This window comes from Eleginops maclovinus, chromosome 20 (genome assembly GCF_036324505.1).
Source record: "Eleginops maclovinus isolate JMC-PN-2008 ecotype Puerto Natales chromosome 20, JC_Emac_rtc_rv5, whole genome shotgun sequence".
Taxonomy (NCBI): domain Eukaryota; kingdom Metazoa; phylum Chordata; class Actinopteri; order Perciformes; family Eleginopidae; genus Eleginops; species Eleginops maclovinus.
The window spans coordinates 19039910-19057678 of NC_086368.1; the positions used below are offsets into that span (position 1 = coordinate 19039910).

General features: G+C 40.0%; 1 protein-coding gene across 1 annotated transcript in view; it reads right to left on the minus strand.

Annotated features, from left to right (window-relative positions):
- The window catches only part of megf6b (multiple EGF-like-domains 6b), a 51848-nt gene that overhangs the window by 22872 nt on the left and 11207 nt on the right, over positions 1-17769 (minus strand). The window contains exon 5 of the mRNA XM_063910195.1: positions 1969-2091. Coding sequence (XP_063766265.1) covers positions 1969-2091 — 123 coding nt within the window. The remainder of the gene's footprint in view (positions 1-1968; positions 2092-17769) is intronic.

Here is a 17769-nt window from a genome sequence, read left to right on the forward strand (position 1 = left end):
GTTCTTAAGCTCAGACAGACCAGCAGAAACTGATACACAGTGTTTTTGTCGCAGTGCACGCCAACATTTTCAAAAGACTGCACATAAAATGCCTATTAATGCAAACTTTAGAATGATGAGGACACTGATGCCAGCCAGGTGAGGAGGACGGCAGGTCGCTCAGGAATGGTAGACAGATGATAAGCCTGGAGCCATAACTGTTTTAAATACTTTGCCAGGGTAATAAAATTGAAATAAAACACCAGAAAGAGAACGCACTAACATGGAGGGTTTTTTTCCTTATTAAGATATTTTTTCCGGGAACTGTCCTGCTCTGAGAGGTACCAAGAGCATCTATAGCTGCTGATTTTGGACCTAACCCCCACACCCCTAGAGCTTACTCTTAAGACAGGTGCCAAGCATGGGCACACCATCACTCCCACCTTCACGCTCGTATTGCTCTCAGCATTAAAGTTCATTGAGCATGATGGCTAAAATGCTGACACTGTTGCACTGTACTAAGCAGCACTGCAGTCACTTTTGGCCTCTTCCCCTTTGATCAGTGCCATGTGTATCAACAATCAACAAAAAATAAGTATATAGGACTGAAGAATTGCATAAATAAAACACAGTTTCAACAGGAGCTAAAATCCAGGGCTTCAATTGGTAATTCGATATTTCTTTTTTTTCTTTCTTTTTTCTCGGCACTGAACAAAAGATGCGTTTGTTTGTTTCTTGTCAGGGCCAATAGTCGCATATTAACATCCCACAGCAGATGTTTTTCATCAAAGGAATTGCACGTTGCCAAGGACAGTATTCCCCCAAAATAGTAATGTGGTTGTGTGCAATCAACTCCCGAGAAACGTTTTATTCCTAACAGCTAAATGAATGGATCTGGTCTCTCATCCAGACTTAGCAGACTTTGTGCGTGAAGCTCCCCCAGCTTTAGTCTGTCAGACAGAAGGAAAGCTGATCACTTTCTGCAGACGCAGCACGCCACACATGCAACGCTAACTTAAACATCCACCACATCCATCCTGCTTCTTTTACTTCTGTTAATACTGCCGCCAATTACAGACAATTAGGGCATTAATGCTGCGGTTAGCTGCGTTCCTCCAATAAACACCAGTGGCGGAGGGCAGAGAGCTATGAAAGCCAGCTGTGACAATGTTCCTATCAACCTCTCGTAATAACCGTGACCTGAAACTCTCTGGTTCATCCAGCAGAGAGACATTCTGCAGAGCACTCCCTCCTCTAGGCTTGGCTACTACTCAGAGGAATCATCATTCTGATTAAAACACCGTCTTGAAGATATTTCCTAATCAGGAACATCAAATTTTGATGGATCAAAATGGGAATGTCATGGTAAAACGTTTTGGAAGATACTCAGTTAAGATGAGCAGTGGTTCAGAGATGCTGGGCCTCTTGATAGGCTGGTGGCTGTGCTTTCCTCCACAGACAGTCATGAAACAGCAGAAGTCTACATATTTTTAACATCTACAGTGTAGATAAATAAAGAAGGAAAGAAGAGGGCTTTGATAAGCACTACGCAAAAAGCACAGATAAGGCTGATGGCGAAAACATTCCGTTTGAAGGTGCATGATGTTGTGATGTGTTGATGGAAAGTTGAAGGAACACCAAGCAACCCATTCAATGGTTGTTGTAATATGCAGGTTTCAACCACCCACAGATATGATACGTAGGACTAGGAGCCACACCGGCAGCATGGCTTAATAATGTCATAGTATAATGGGAGTTAAGTGGAGTAAAGGGACAGCATGGGGGTCACATTCCATGCAGTCATCTCGGGCTGCGCAATAATACAACTGTTTTTAGAGGTGATTTGTGCTTGTATAAGAGTGTAGTGATGTGGATTTCATGTTCCATGTGATAAAAAAGCTAGATCCCAAAGTCCGAAAACATCATAGGTGTAAAATATGATAAACTGAACCACAAAAATGGGTATCATTTAACTACTAAAGGACTCACCTTGACATGTTTTGCCATCTTCATTCAGTTTCTGTCCAGGAGGACACCTGCAGTAGAAACTTCCGATGGTGTTACAGCAGTGAGCCTCACAGCCGCCATTGGTTTCCTCGCATTCATTAACATCTGACGGGAAGAAACGAGTGCTGAGTTAAAGTTAAATCTGCATTTATTTGAACAACAGCCAAAAGCAGAAATGGAAGAACAGAGAACAGGAAAATCACTAATGATTTGGTAAAAACAGCATTAAGATTTTAGAAGTAAGGAAAAAAATGTGTCTTCCTTTTAATGTCAGTCTGATTAACTTTTAAATGTTTTCCAAATTTAAATCTGGAACTGGTTTGTGAAAATGTGGAAAGTGCCTGGAAATTCATGAAAATGACTGCGGTAAAGTGTGTGCACCGTTTCCATCTTTAAACCTGTCTTCTGAGAAGAGAAGAAACATTTTTGAAAGCACAATGTATCCAAAAGAGAATAAAAAAATAGCAAGTAATACATTCAGTTGAACAAAATGAGATGTGTAAGATTTGTGTACGTGCTGCCTTTTACTCAGAAATGGCCTTCGTCAATCATGCAGAACTTCCAAAACCGCCACCGGGAGGCAAAGCTTTTCTATCTCATTTCCATCAGCTAAATATCCTGCCGAGGCAGTCATTACCCAGGTGAGATATAATCTTTCCCTCCACGTCCCAAACTACACATAATGACTCGGGTCAGATACAGGTGCTGACAGTTCACCATATACTATAATTTGAGCTGCAGAGCGTCTGAATAATGAGGAGATATGGAGATTGAAAATGAAAAGGAGTAATGAGTTCACTGCTGCACGGCAGTCTTAGACACGGCTCGACATTGACTGCGTTAGTGTTTCATTTTGTTCAAATGGGGGTTAGTCAGCATAGATTATGCTCACAGTGTAGTTTTAAACGTGATGAAACTGGGCTATTTAACTTTGCACGCCAGCAGAAGGAATCATGGACTGAAAACCAAAAGCCATGGAGAAAATCAGGAAGAAACCTTTACTTGGCATGTAAACTTTCGCCGTGTCCACAAAAGACGAGAGTTACAGTACGGAGGAAGAGTACAAACGCAGGGAAAATTGCTTTATGAAACTTTTTCCTCCCGCAAGCAAATGTTGGTGCATTGCAATGCCAGGGTTTAACCAGCAAATTAAACTATTTCCCTCTCAGTTTACAGCATCTGGAAATGTTCACACCAACACTGCTCTCTTTCAATTGCCCAGCATTTAAAAACTAAACAGCATGCAATACACAATATTAAAAGCAACCTTTAACATCAAGTCAACATTTCATTGTACTATGAAACACAAATCCAGATCGATTTCAATCTCTGATCCTTCTTAACCAGAATAGATCAACAGCAGCTGAAAATCCACTCCTGATTTTAAATTGGGTTCAACATCACAAGAGATGTATTCAACCAGGCCGTTTCCTGGGGTGAAAGAGAGTGCCTGCCTTTTAGTACAAATTAATAGCATGCTAAATAATTATTGTAACGGCAACAAGTTTGAGGGAAAACTATGAAGAAACAACAAAACTTAAGAAGACAAGGGATATGACCTTGGGTCAAGGGCAGAATTAAAGCCCTGGGGGTGAGATCTGCAGCAAAAATGTGTTTGTGTTGTGTTCAGTGTGTGTAAGGACATCCATCCCCCCTGGTCCCCCTGAGGCCACACACCTGTGTGGCAGTTTGAGCTGGAGTCTGCCCAGGGTCAGTGTCACGCTCATCATTCTCCCAAACTTTCTGCCCAATAAGCAGTCAGGAATGTTGAACTGCTACAGGTCAGAAAACAAAAATGCAACACTGGAAACTGAACGTCTACAGTGGATCAATAAAGAACCATGTTTTTATCAAGAACAGGACGTGTGTCTGTTTCTCCAATCAGGTATTGAGTTCAGCCAAAGTCGTGTTTAGAGGGCAGAAGAAACTCATTAGAGGATAACCATGCACAGGCTTTATGTTTTTAATGTTGGTATGTGCTTTTAGAAGGTTTTCATTGTATTAGTTTATTTACTTCTTTTGTCTTTTCATGGGGAAAATCCATAAAAAGTTCTAAAACTCTGCCAAACCCTAAAAGATGCACCGGTTTATTGTCATTATGTGGTTGCAACATGGAAAGATTATCTACTGCTTTCTTTCTTTGCTACACAACATTAACACTACGAACCATAAAAGCATATCCTCCTAACATTAAACTCAATGACCTGAGTCTGGGGGGTTGGAGCCGAGGCTGCACCTTCACCTGACTCCAGGGGGCTTTTCGTTATGTCTGCCTCACTCATCCATCAATCCGTCACCAAGCTGAACCTCCAGCAGAGTGATCAGACACATCTAAAAGGAGTGAAACAAGAGCTGTAGCCTCCTTCACAAAAGAAGAATGATGTTTTCAGATCAACCCCCTTCCCTGAACATCACATCACCAAGGTTTCTTCTGCGTGACCTGAGTCTCTGGGGGGTCGACGTGCACGTTTTTTCAAAAAAGAGATCAGACGCCTCAACCTAAATAGAATGTATGCATCCCAGTCTATTCCCCATGTCAAGGTTTGAAGGCCAAAGGTCAGGGTCAAACCCATGTAGAGAGAATCGCACGGGACTGTTTCACCAGGTGTTGAAGGATGGCAAACATGAGGATTCCTTTATAAAATGTTAATTAAAGAAACCTTAGAGAGAGAATTTCATGATCAACATCTGTATACCATAGTATAAGTTATACAACATCTGAACTGAAAGAATAACTAATTCATGGAAGTCTGGTGTCTGTATGTCAAATATGAAGCCTAGCTCAGCATGAAAAATGGAAAGAGGGGGGAAATAGCTAGGCTGGCTTGCAATCAAATGCACTGCATACAAATAATTGTATTGATTGAGACGTTTTAAGGCTTTAAAATGGTTTTCAATGTGATCACTTCACAAGGGATTTCTATGCAGAGAATATGGCAAATGTCCAATAACCCTTTTGATGAATTAATATGTCAGTTTAGTATTAAGATGGCTACAAAGAAATTGACCCATCCTTTAACTCTTCAAATAAATAATCGTATCAGTACTAAATATACAGTGTTTAATCAACTTTATATTTATTTGGAAGCTGAAGTTTATGCTACATTTGATTGTAGTGCATAAAGGATTCCAAAACAAAGGTGGGCCACCTTGCATGAAAGCAATTTTGCTCACATCATATTTAAAAGAAGAAACATTAACCAACCTCCCACATCACATGCTAATGTTATAATATGAGTGTCTGTACATTGTTCTGATAGGTTAACAAACCTAATGTACTACCCAATTGCTCCGTGCTGTTGTGTCTTCTTGTGTGTGAAATATTAAATAAACGTGTATAATGTGTATTACCCTGCAATGGACAGTCAGTTCCAAAGCAATCTGGTGTAGGATAAAAAACAAAACCTTAAAACTTGATTGTGTTTCTGAAAGTTCAGCTGCAGCAGAGCTCTGGGTTTACATTCCTCGGCTGGATTGTCTGACTTCCTGCGATAAGGGTGACAGCCACTGCTCCTAGGACGGTGGAAGCCAACTTCTCGGCAGACCACTAAGGGCCAACAAAAACCATCAGCTCTCTGATATTATCGGAGAGGGGTCAAGGTCCGGAAAATTGCAGTATGCATTGAGGGATGAGGGGGGGGGGGGGTCACCTAGGATAGCATAACCGGTTTCCTTTTTCGCGCCCTGATCTAAAGGCCTGCTGGTTTGCGTTGCTAGTGTTCATTCCCTGCTGTCCTCACAGATGCTTTCATTTACCAGGTGCTAAAAAGATGGGGATTAGCTAGAGGTTTTATTCAGATGACTTACCCGCACATGTGAGAGCAGGATGGTTCATTATCCGACCACAAAATTTTTATGAAGTGGAACTGACAATTTACTCTTTCACAGGAAACTCATCCTCACCTTTGACCTCCAGCATTGCCGACCCTAAAATGGTTATTTAAGGGTTTTTAAAAGCCTGAATTGGTTGGTTTTAAGACTTTGGGATCACTTACTTATCTCTTGCATTAAATGAAAATGTTGAATGATTTATGATTCTTTGGACATTTTTTACATTCTATTTCTTTTTTAAATATTCTTAAAGTGATTATTTTTATTTTACCTTGTGTGCCATGCCTTACTGCCTGTTATGTAAAATGTACAGCACTGAAAGTTGCCTCATTGCTCAAAGTTGCTAAACTAATAAATATGCGTTTGTAGAGGACACGTTTCTTTAATCTGTCCGACAAGCCGCCACACAAAGCTGCCTGGCAGGAGCTCAAACAACACAGATGAACTGATGCTCACAAACATAAGTATAAAAGTTATTTTATGGACCCTGTAACTCTTCATGGTTTCTCCATGGATATTTTTTCTAGAGGTAGATAGCCAATGAATCCCAAAGCTACATTTAAAATGACTCACGGGTTAATTCTGCGGTTTGGTTCTTTTATTCACAGTAAGTACTTTAGCTCTAGGTTTAGGTTTACTTGTAAACGACTGAAAACATTGGTTAGTCAGATCCTCAGACCAGACAGTAAATACATATCAAACTACAGGAGACAATAATCTGATAGGCTGTAATTTTATGAAAAATTGACTGACACAGGATGCATTTCTTTCCATCCTTCTCATTAAGGCCTAAGATCAAGTTCAACATTGCCCCCTGCTGTTAGCTCCTGCTACGTCAACAAAAGCCCAGATGTGCTGCTGGATTTTGATCAAGTTGACACTATGTGATTCAGCTCTGTTCTCATTCATCATATAACTAAAACACAGCTATAATAATAATATAATAATTCTAAATCAAAGAGGACCACACTTTAGTTGTCAAAGTGCCTGCTCTGGTAAAACATCTTTACTTCACCGCACTGCTCTGATTTACAGCAGAAAACTATGTATGCTGTATTAAGAATCCAATCATTTCCAAGCCGTTAATCCAATGTGATGTAATCTCAGTGCCAGTGTGGGGTACAAGTTCCTTCCTCAAGCCCTGTAATTGTGGTCAGTGTAGCAGCTGAGTTGTTGTTAAGTGGCACTATCAGTCGGACGTGGTGTGGCTCTCATGAAACCTAGTTAAAATATGTCCCCTTAATGACAAAGCACCAACCACACACAGCCCTCTGTGATGTTTATCCACTGATCTTTAAGACGTCCGTACCTCCTTTCACAAACCTCTGATGTTTCCATGAGGTCATTAACAATCTGCTCTAACTTCGGAGAAAAAAAAGGCAAACCACCATTAAGTAAAAGGGGTATTACAGTATAAAGTATAAACAGTTTGTAGTTTGTTTTTCTTTTTAAAATACTTTTTATTAGGGCATTAAAACCAGGAGGCTACCACACATCTCAGTGGTGGAGCGTTCTGAGCTGCTGAATCTCTAATTACTTTAAATAAACTAAAATTGTACTACAGTAAAACCCTCCAGCTTCTTTCTTGAAATATGAATTAATCAGAAGAGGAAATCATGTGGAGCTGCGACTATTAGTTAATGAATAGATTTGTAGTTTAACAGAAAATCGTTGTTTATTTGAAAGCCAAAATGATATATTGATGATAGTCCAGGTTCTCAAATTTGCAAATGACTTGCTGTTGTATATTGTGGTAAATTGAATAAAATAAACTTTTGGTAAACAAAACAAAAATGACTACATTTTACTGTAGGATTCTGTAATGGGATTTTTACAGTTTTACATTTTTCTAATTTTTATAGACCAAACAATTAACTAAACCAAACAGAGAAAGTAATCTGCAGATAAATTGTTATTGCTATGTCAAGTAAAGGCTTTGCTGTACCATCATGTTTTTGCTTTAATGACAACTGTGTCAGCCCACTCAAGTCAGCTGTGTCAGACACATTCCTTCAATTGAACGTTTCTCGTGTGAGAATGCAGATTAGCAATATCTAAATTCTCAGCTTGTCTTTGTTTTTTTCAACAGGTGCATTTTGTTTTTATTCACTTCTTCGCAAGGCATGTGTTGACAAGAAACTCTAGATAGGCGGCAGACTGCTGAGAGAAGTCCAGGGATGCTGCCTGATTCTTCAGCAAAAATATCAATCAAGCGTCTCGGTAGTCTGTGTGCAGGCTATTTCCTGCCCCACTGAGCCTTTAATGTTATTATTTGTTAAAGTTTTAGCCATGGGAGTTATGTGCAACATCAAAGGCTCCAGTGTTGGGTTTGTTTAGTGAACATTATGCTCCACTGAGTCCTAAACTCTTCTAATCCCTGTTGTGATGATCCAATTCACTGCACAGCAAGGCAAGTGTGTTTCATATACACACATTTGAGTAAAGGTAGAGCCTGTGGAAAGTAAAAGCTTTCTGACATCTGTCACTCATTTTTACTGTCAGTATAAAGTTACAGACATCACAGAAAAAAGCAGGCCAGCTGCATGAACCAGTGCATGTCACCAGAATAACATTTTATGATCTACACAGGAGGAACAAATACCTCATGGTCCTCAAGGGATTGCCCTGTGACCCTTTGCGTGTGCTTTATCTGCTCTACCTGCTCGGACCTGTCGTTCCCATCTTTGACCCTGGAGCACTGAGTGCCCGCGACAACACATGGAATCCAGCAGGAATCCAAAAATGACTTGTTGTGGTTTTCAGCCTGTCTCCCTCTCGGTCGCATGTGTGGGATATGCTGCTGTGGTATGTGTGCAGCGGATGGAAAATTGCTCGAGCCTTTTACCTGCGGGGCAGAAGGTGCCAGATTCATGACACGCTTGTCATGCCCAAGGTGTACAGGGGAGAATTAACATTGTGTTCCTGTTCATTGCTTTTCTTTTTCAAGTGTGACACTTCATGGTTTTACAGTTGTTCAAGGTTGAAAGGAACAGCAGTCAAACAAACAACCCTCGGCTAAATCTAATTCAAAGACTATGGGCTCTGTTAACAGCCCCTTTTCAAGAAGCAATGCGATGAAGTTGTGTTTCCCTGACCTTGAATACGTTTTGTTGTTGTGTTTTCATACACAGCATAGCACAAAGGTAGGGGAAAACAACTTGGAAGCATCACACATGTGAGGCAACATAAAGCCAGATATTCAAACAGCTTTCAGCACTTTCCAAACGTAGATCAACAATCAATGTTACAGTAGTGCAGAAATTAGAATTTGCTCTTGCCGTTAAATGTTTGGAGTGCTTCATTTATGATTTTCCACCTGCGGTTCATGCATGTAAATGTATGGTCATATTCACTAAAACCGCATCAAGCTGATTTTAAGGATCAATAAAGGGTGATGATGGCAGATTTTAATGGATCGGTATCTGCTAGAATAATCCTGATCAAATACTGACCCTTTCTTAGATAAACGTTACTGTGTCTTGGCCACCTTTGTGACCTCATACAACAAACTCTGATTCGGTTTTACCTCACATTAATTGTTCACATTTGTGTTTATTGCCACATTATAATTAATATCTCACAAATATAAAATGGTGTGACTAAAGCAAAAAGGCCGTATGACAGTAATGGGATTAAAAATATAGTATGTTTTTTTTAAAAGCCTTGACATGTGAAAGGCGACTGACCCTGTCTCATTACATTTCTTTCAGATAATCATTTGCTTTTTACACCTCACGAAACATCAGTGAAGCGCTGTGCACTGAAGGAGAGCGCACTCTTGAGTGAATGTTCCCCAAGGCTAAGTTGCTTCCATATGGAGATAATACCCAACAGAGGAGATAACGTCGTAGGTGGAGGCAAAACAGAGATTAGAAGTGAAGTGTTTTGCTCACAAGGAGCTGATGAGGAGGAACAATGGCATATTTGGTAAAGAGGTGTTTCAGTAGAATTAAAAGGTGATGGAGGAGAGGATAATCAGGACACCACTGGCAGATGAAGGGATCAGTCCACGCTGATTATTCCTCTAATTGTATTTTGCAAACTCTTGTCACTGTCAATTTACACAAACTTCATGCCCTCGCCCCCAGCCAGACCAGGAGCGACCTTTCATCAGGAATGCTGTAAAGAGCCTAATGAGACTGGGTGGGAGCCCAGACTCGGCACAATTACAGGAGATTAGGGTGCTCTGCAGGATGCAATGGCAGGTAGATGGGCAAGGATGTACCCCACCCTTGGACTGCATCACACTCCCTCTCATTAGAAGTGCCTTTCCTGACTTCAGAGGCCGTTCTCTCTTTCCCGTGGTTAAACTTAAATATCTTATACTGTTTCAGGATGGGACGGCAGCCACGGTAAAGAGGAATGGTAACTCTTCTCTAACTTCTTATGTCAAACAAAAGAAAATGAGGACCAATTCATACCAAAAATGGTATTGTTACTGTTGGTCAAACACTCTACCAACTGCCTTTAAATAATTTGTTAAGCAAGAATACCAAACATAAGCTGCTTTAAGACTCCATAATGTGAGGGTTTGCCACTTTTATATATTTCATAGTGAAGTGAATATCCTTGATTTTGGGACTGTTTGGGTAAAGCCAAAAAAAAAGAGCAATATTAATAGGCACATTACACTACTGTCTGCCAAACTTATAGACTAAGGAGTTGAAGAGTTATTGAAAAATATCATTGACAAATTATTCAATACTGATAGTTAGTTGTGGCCCTATCAAATAAATCTTCACAAGAGACAGTCAGATCTCTTTGGTTTATTTCTGTACAGCCCTCTAACTTCCCTTTTTCTTCTCCCAGGCTTTACTCTCTTTCACCACAGAGGTAATAAAACAAAGTATCGGAGGAGTTTAGGACAAAGAGGGGAGCATGTGTGAGAAAACCGTTGCTGGGAGCTTCTTGTTTTTCCGTCACTGCCTACATACACACTACACACTCTATGGCCTCCTTCATTTTCAGCTGCTCTGGAAGTCACGCTATGCTGCCTGCTAACAATACTCCAAGAACAGGATTAAATCTTCAAATGGAGAAAAAAGGAAAACATGTCAGTGGCTCTAGTCACTGAATGGTCCATTTAGAGTCCAATTTATGGATGATGGGAGGGATTGTGTTTTAAAAATCTAAGCATTATCCAAACGATAGTCATGAATCGAGGATTGTGTCACCACCTGACTATGTTTACGACTCTTTATAAAGCTCTCATTACAACATTTTTTAAATTCTATGTTTTTGAGTTTCGAAAGCTAAGACGTCGTAATTCTCTCAAGGAAAAGTAAAAAAGCAGATTTCAACCTGTTCACAGCCACTTCAGCTGTAGCCTGTTAAACCCATCAGAGAAGAAAATGGAAACCCAGAGAATGATTTAGACTGCCTGTGATCTTTTTAGACATTTACTATCCCATTATCATTCATTTGACTTTTATACGTTTTTCTCTCCCACTCTCCAAAATGCTCTAAAAGCACACACAGCGAGATTTGGAGTAGATAAAACAAATGTGTTCATCGTTACACAACAGTTATATAACCTAATGCCCTGATGCCCAACACCTTTTCACCTCTCAGTGGAGGATGGACACACCAATCATGAGTGACAAACAGCTGCAGCTGGGCATTGCACAGCTTTACAAGCACATTTTTAGCTCTGGGTTGCTGAACACAGTAACAGATAATCATGTGAATTATGTGCGAGTGTCAAAATCTTTCATACCAGCCAGCAGTTCACTGATTTTATGAACAAAAGTTTGAGAAACAGGAAAAATGTAAGGTGTGATATTGGAACCTGGAATCTTCTCTGTGATGAAGCTGCCAACAGTGAAATGGATTTAAACTCAGTCACAGCTTCTTTGTAATCTAATTGTGTTCAAGAAAATCACAATGCTGTTATACCTGTCAATCCATACGTTTTCCACTGCAGGAATTTAATAAAACATACTGTAAAAGCAAATCAATTTGATATGGCTTCCTTTCCAATTTTCTCCACTGGTTTTCTGGTCGCGCTACTGGAATCATGTTCTGGCACGGCTTGGTACACGATACTAAAAGTAAGTTCCTGCTTTCAGGGGTTGCTGGCAGATCTGTTGAACATGATTGTCTAAGCAGATGTGTCGTTGCATCAAAAGAATACAACTAACACAAACGTAGCCCCTATTTAACTTAAGCCTCAACATCAATCAGGACAGCAAGAGAACAACAGAGAATGCATGTTGGACAAACAAAGGTGTCCAGGCCCGCATTAGTGTTTGGAGGAGGGTTGGCTAGGGCCATTTTACAATGAATAGTTGAAAAAGTTGGAAATAAAAAAGTGGTATAGAATATGTTTCAATGTTTGGAATAACCAGTGGATACATCACACAGCCAGACAATGCAGAGTAAACATTCAAATGAGCCAAGAAGCAAATAAATGTGAGCATCAGCGCAAACTAAAGAACGACAAGTTGCTGGATGTCATTTGGGGCCACCAATCAGATTGTACTTCACTCCCTCAGCGCACTAACTTGTGTCTCATCATGACATACATTTTTACGTTCGGTTGCTGTCTTCCTTACAACCACCAACTTGAACAGTATATTAATAATTCAAGGAATATACGTAAAATGTCAGAGGTTTGTAAAATACAGTGGAAAGTCAAAGAGAAGTTAGTACCTAAAGGTACCTAAAGGTTCAAGTTAAAAGAAGCCTCAGATTACAGGTTGTTAAATTCCTGCAATGGAAATGGGCTACACAGCGAGTTTCACATTCTTTGAGGCTGACATGAAACTTTTAATGTTTGGATCTCTTCCACCTGGTAACAAAACTCCAAACGACTATACAAACTTACTGTCTTATTGAACAAAAGATTTGATATTATATCAGCCAGACTGGCAAACTGCCACAATGTGGGTCGTATATTTATTCAATGCTAAGGAAACTGTCCGGCCAAAAGGACCAGGCATGCATGTGTGTTTCATTTTGGAGCACTTACTCGCTAAACTGCTCAGCATTGAGGTTTCATAAATGTTTTGAGTAAAAACCATTCAATGAGACTTAACAGTCCAGGGATTTATTTTTACAATGGAGAAGGTCGCAAAGCCGACATACTGAAAGCTCCTCTCTCATCACATTCCTCAGTCCCAAACATGAAGGGAGAAGATACACTATATATTTAGCCAAAGAGTCAGAGAGGGTTTCCTTGCTAATCAACTGACAGTCAAACTTTTACCCTTGCCAGAGTGAGTGAGCATTTGTGAAATGGTTTAACCATACGATAAAGGGATGTTCTCTTTAACAACATGGCCCCATGCAGACCTGCAGCTTTTAAAATGACAGATACCATCTGTGTCACTGCTGCTGCCTCCTGTCACTGTCAGTCTCTAAATGACTTGACAAGAAGCCAAGATGGTAGAAGTTTCCCCGGATTTTCAAATAGGGTTAGATGTCGCATAGCCTTCCTGCTGTTCATTACTGCTGAGTGCAGCCATGGAGGGTCGAGTCGGCTCTAAAATGGCACAGACTGGGTCCACATGCTGCCCTGACCTCTGACCTCTCTGCCCCCCTGCAATCTTCAGCACAAGGGGAGGAACCACTGTCACGTAAACCAGCTTAACCAAGCAATCAGTACACGAATGATACTTTAACAACTTGTTATCTTTGAAAAACTAAAAAAAGATGAGCATCATCATATCATTGCATGTCGGTATATAAAAAAGCAATACTTCTGATAGAGGTTCCACTAATGTTTTACTTGGATTTGACATCTGGGAGGTATGAACCACCCACATTTTTTTTTTCACATTTGGCCTTAATGTGCTTTAGTGGTAACCACGACTCAGATGGACTGATCCATGCAGGCAATACATACGTGTAAGAAGGAAAAATGACATGTTTTCGAGCACGGAAAATATGCATATTCATTAAAATTCAACCAGTAAGAGAACTCACCTCAAGGCCTGCTTTAAGGGAATGTACTATGTCTAAATGTGTGATAGGTGAGAGGACGATGACAAAAGGCAGGTTACAACAGGCCACTGTTACTTTGCAAAGTAATTGCAGAGCAGGACGGCTATTAGAGGACGCACTGCAAAGAGCAACATCTGAAATCATCCCTGTTGACTGCGGCTACACACGCCAACTCATCCCAGTATTAAGACAATCTGAAGCACATACTTTCCAGATACATGAAACTTGTTGGAAAGCTCTTCAACTCAACAAAATCAGAAAGTGAAAAACGGACAGAAGCAGCAAAAAAAGAAAGCAAGATATCAGATGTGAGTGTTCGAAAGAGACGTCCCGTGTACCTTTTAAATATTTCAACCGCTATCTTTATCTCACACTGAGTTCTTGACCAGACGACCCTGGTTCAAGTCTGTGCACTTCAAAGGTTGTGTGAAACTCAATTGTCTTTTAACAAGGCAATTCATTCCAACAATAGCTCCAGGGTTGCTGTCCTGACCTTGCAACCACACTAACAAGCACACACCTTCACAAAGCAGCTACAGGATAGAACCAGAAACACCAGAATACTTAGACTGTGTACTGAAAAACTTGAACTTAAGTACAGTATAGCACTTAAGTTAATGTACTTATTTACTTTCCAGCTCTGTCATTATGTCATTTTAACCCAGGTGATCAGACATCATAAAAAATCGTAATCAAAGGTTTAGAAACTTTATGAGGAATCCCATCAGACATAATTGTTATAATGTCATCTCCGCATCTTCTTCAGAGAGACCTCAGTGTTTTCTTCCTGTGCCATTTCTCAGCCCCTCGGCCAACAGACTGTTAAGGAGTAGCGTTATGCACTGATTGGCTCAAAATAAATAACTGACCTCATTAACAAGGTCTTTGGTCAACTTTTTATAAACAAAAAAAACCTGTTATATTCATTACTTGGGCATTAGTCCATCTGCATACAGAACATCCTCCATATCTGCCATAAAAAGGGCTGTAGAACTGTGTTATAAAAGAGGATCTGCTTAGTTTTAAACATTCATGGGCTGTGATTTGTTATTTTAAGAAGGGAAAAAAAGGAGTACATACACAAATATCAAGCAAAACATCAATAGCCCTTGTTTTGCCAGATATAAGCTGTGCAAAATGGAAGTATTACTTAGAAGCTGTATGAGACCATAATCTTGGTTGATAAAAACAAGTTTCTAGATGGATGATATACTTACACTTGCAATAGATAAAAGGCTTCAAACACAACATGGCTATGGCTTAGCCTCAGAGCTTGCTTTGAAGCAAACAATACAGCATAAAGATAATGAAGATAGCCATCAGCGAGGGTCCGTCTAGAGTGACGTCTAGAACAAGCGGGTTCTGCTGGCATTGCAGTGACCCCAAATCCAGCCAAGATACGAGCTTACGGTTCAGAAATGACAAATAAAGAAAGAACAAATAAATGAGTCCATTACTGTAACAGAGAAAGGGCTCTTTCAGTAAAACCTTTTATGGTTTGGGATCAACAAACAATAAAGCCTAAGAAACACATGTGGGAAAGGAACAAGAGCATTTTCTTATCTGGTTACACCATTTTGGACAAATTCTTCCCTCTGCTATCAGGATTTCACTTTGATAACAATGACTCCATATTCCTCCTCCGTATATATGATACAACTAACTCTTAGAAAGTTATTACCCAATCCATCAGTTTTATATGTTTTTGAGATAACTTTCATTCTACCTTTCACCCCAGACTCAAGACATGAGGTAGCTTTAAAAGATATTTTAAGATTCTTGAGCTAAGGCGGTAAAGTTTCATGTTACAATAAGTGCCGGCTTTTCTATTCATTTGTCTGTCTGTTTGTCTGTGGCTGAGCCCAGATGTCAGCTGGTATGAAGACATCTGCCCTGCCAGAGGTCTAAAAGCCTTGGAAGCTCTTGATCCCAGAGGATACCACTTGTCTGCTGATGACAAGCTGGATACCGAGTGACAAAATCCCAATGGATATATCCAAGAGGAACAGTTTAAAAAGAGCAAGAACAATAGAAAAAACTAATTTGCACAGGCACGTGCAACACAAACATGTAAGATGCAGAAGTATTTTTCTGCAGCATGTAGTATTATAAAAAAATAAGAATAAATCTAAACTTAAGTTCAGCAATAAATATCCCTAAAATATTGGATTTGATTGACAGCGACCTAGCAACAACCCTTCAACCATCATCATCATTTGATTTGAATGTTGCTACTTTCTTATTGGTACAATGGAGCACATGACACCTCCTTATTCTAACCAGTCACCACCAACTTCAAACAGACCTGAAAAAAAAAAAATAGAGAAAGAAAGTTGTAAATTGAGCATTTTTCTTTTGCAACTAACTAAATATTTTGTACAAGTCAGATATATACAACCTTGAAATTATCTTCATGATAATATCATAATATAGTCAGTATAAGGCAGAGGCAGGTGAGCCTTTGACATCAATGTGGTCTTTGAAAGGACTAAAAAAGCCTTTAAGCACCGATCGTTGCTTAACCAAAAAGTAAAAGCACAAAAACCAGTAATTATGTCTTCCTCATGACTGACACACAATACTACTAAAAAGCAAAACAGATGAGAGCTTCAGAAAACTATTGAGAGCAAGGAGCTAATTGTCCCCTTTGAAGACATAAACACACCATTAGTTGTGCACAAATAGGGGGTAACCACATCAAAGCGCTCAAAGGGGATATTAACACATGCGACTGCAGAGGAATGCTTTCATTGCCTTCTAAAGTGATTAAATGATGAGTGAATCTTTGCAGCTCCGCTCAGTCGCCCTCAGCCACATCCTCCACTGCGGATTCAGATTTTACATAAACAAGAGAAGAAGCAGTGACTGACAGTTGTGTGCGGCATGTGGACCGCAGCAGAATTAAAACATCGGCCTGTGTTAGCGGCTAGCTCTGGTCTACACCGCAAGGTTATTTATCTGGGCATCAAGGATGAGACAGAGTTACAACAAGGTGGTCTTTATCTGACCGCCCAAGAGTGTTCTTTGTAATGGCCGCACTATATATCAGAGCCGTCACTCAGTTACAAGAGCAATTCATTCGAGTTGTTGTTATTGCTGTTTCTCCAATGAGCCACTTTGTACTAAGCCTGTAGCTTACTCCCTTTGCCTTCAGGACTCTTGACACTGAAGTGACCTGCATTTGGCACATGCAGGACCTCAAGAAAAGGACAGCTGTGAGTCTGTTCCTGCCTGTGTCTGACTCCTTTAGTCCGGAGTGTTGTCCCGGTCAGGCAGAGTCACTAACAGCCCCACACCCTTCATCCAGCAGCCCTTTCTGTGCCCATCACAGGGCAATATATCTGCCAGATAGTTTACGGACTGATAGCCTCAAATAGAGGGAGGATCAGGGTATGGGGGTCTACTGCATCACTTTCTATCCGCATTGGCCCCAAGGTGCCCATTGATGACAGCTATTATTCACAATGCAGAACAATGCTGGCGGATCTCAATGTGTGGAAAAGGAGAGGGGGTGGGGGGGGTGAAGCTCAGGGGCTGCCTGGAAGCAGAACTGAATGGAACGGGAACTTTTATAGCCATGTGAGATAGTTGAGTGCAGGGCAGCAACAAACACTTTTTTTTACTGTCAATCATTTTCTCAATAAATCAATATGTTGTTAGATCTATAAAATTATATATAAACCAAACTGAAAGTTATTATGTTACTGTGAATTTAAAAAAACACAACATATTCATAAAAGAAGCTGAAATCATTGCATTTTAATTTTTTTAAAACATTCAAACTTATCAATCATCAAAAAAGTTGCCAGTTAATTTAGAGTGAGTGTGTGGTTATTAAGTATTTGGTTAAAGTGAAAGACAGGAACTCCTCTGCATTTCGCATAAGGTCTAAGGAATACAAAATCTACACCAATTAACAAAAATTGTGCAGAACATATATTGTTTTATCTTCTCTTTTATTTGTCCCATACTATTAGGGAAAATATATGAACAGTTTCCTGTTAAACT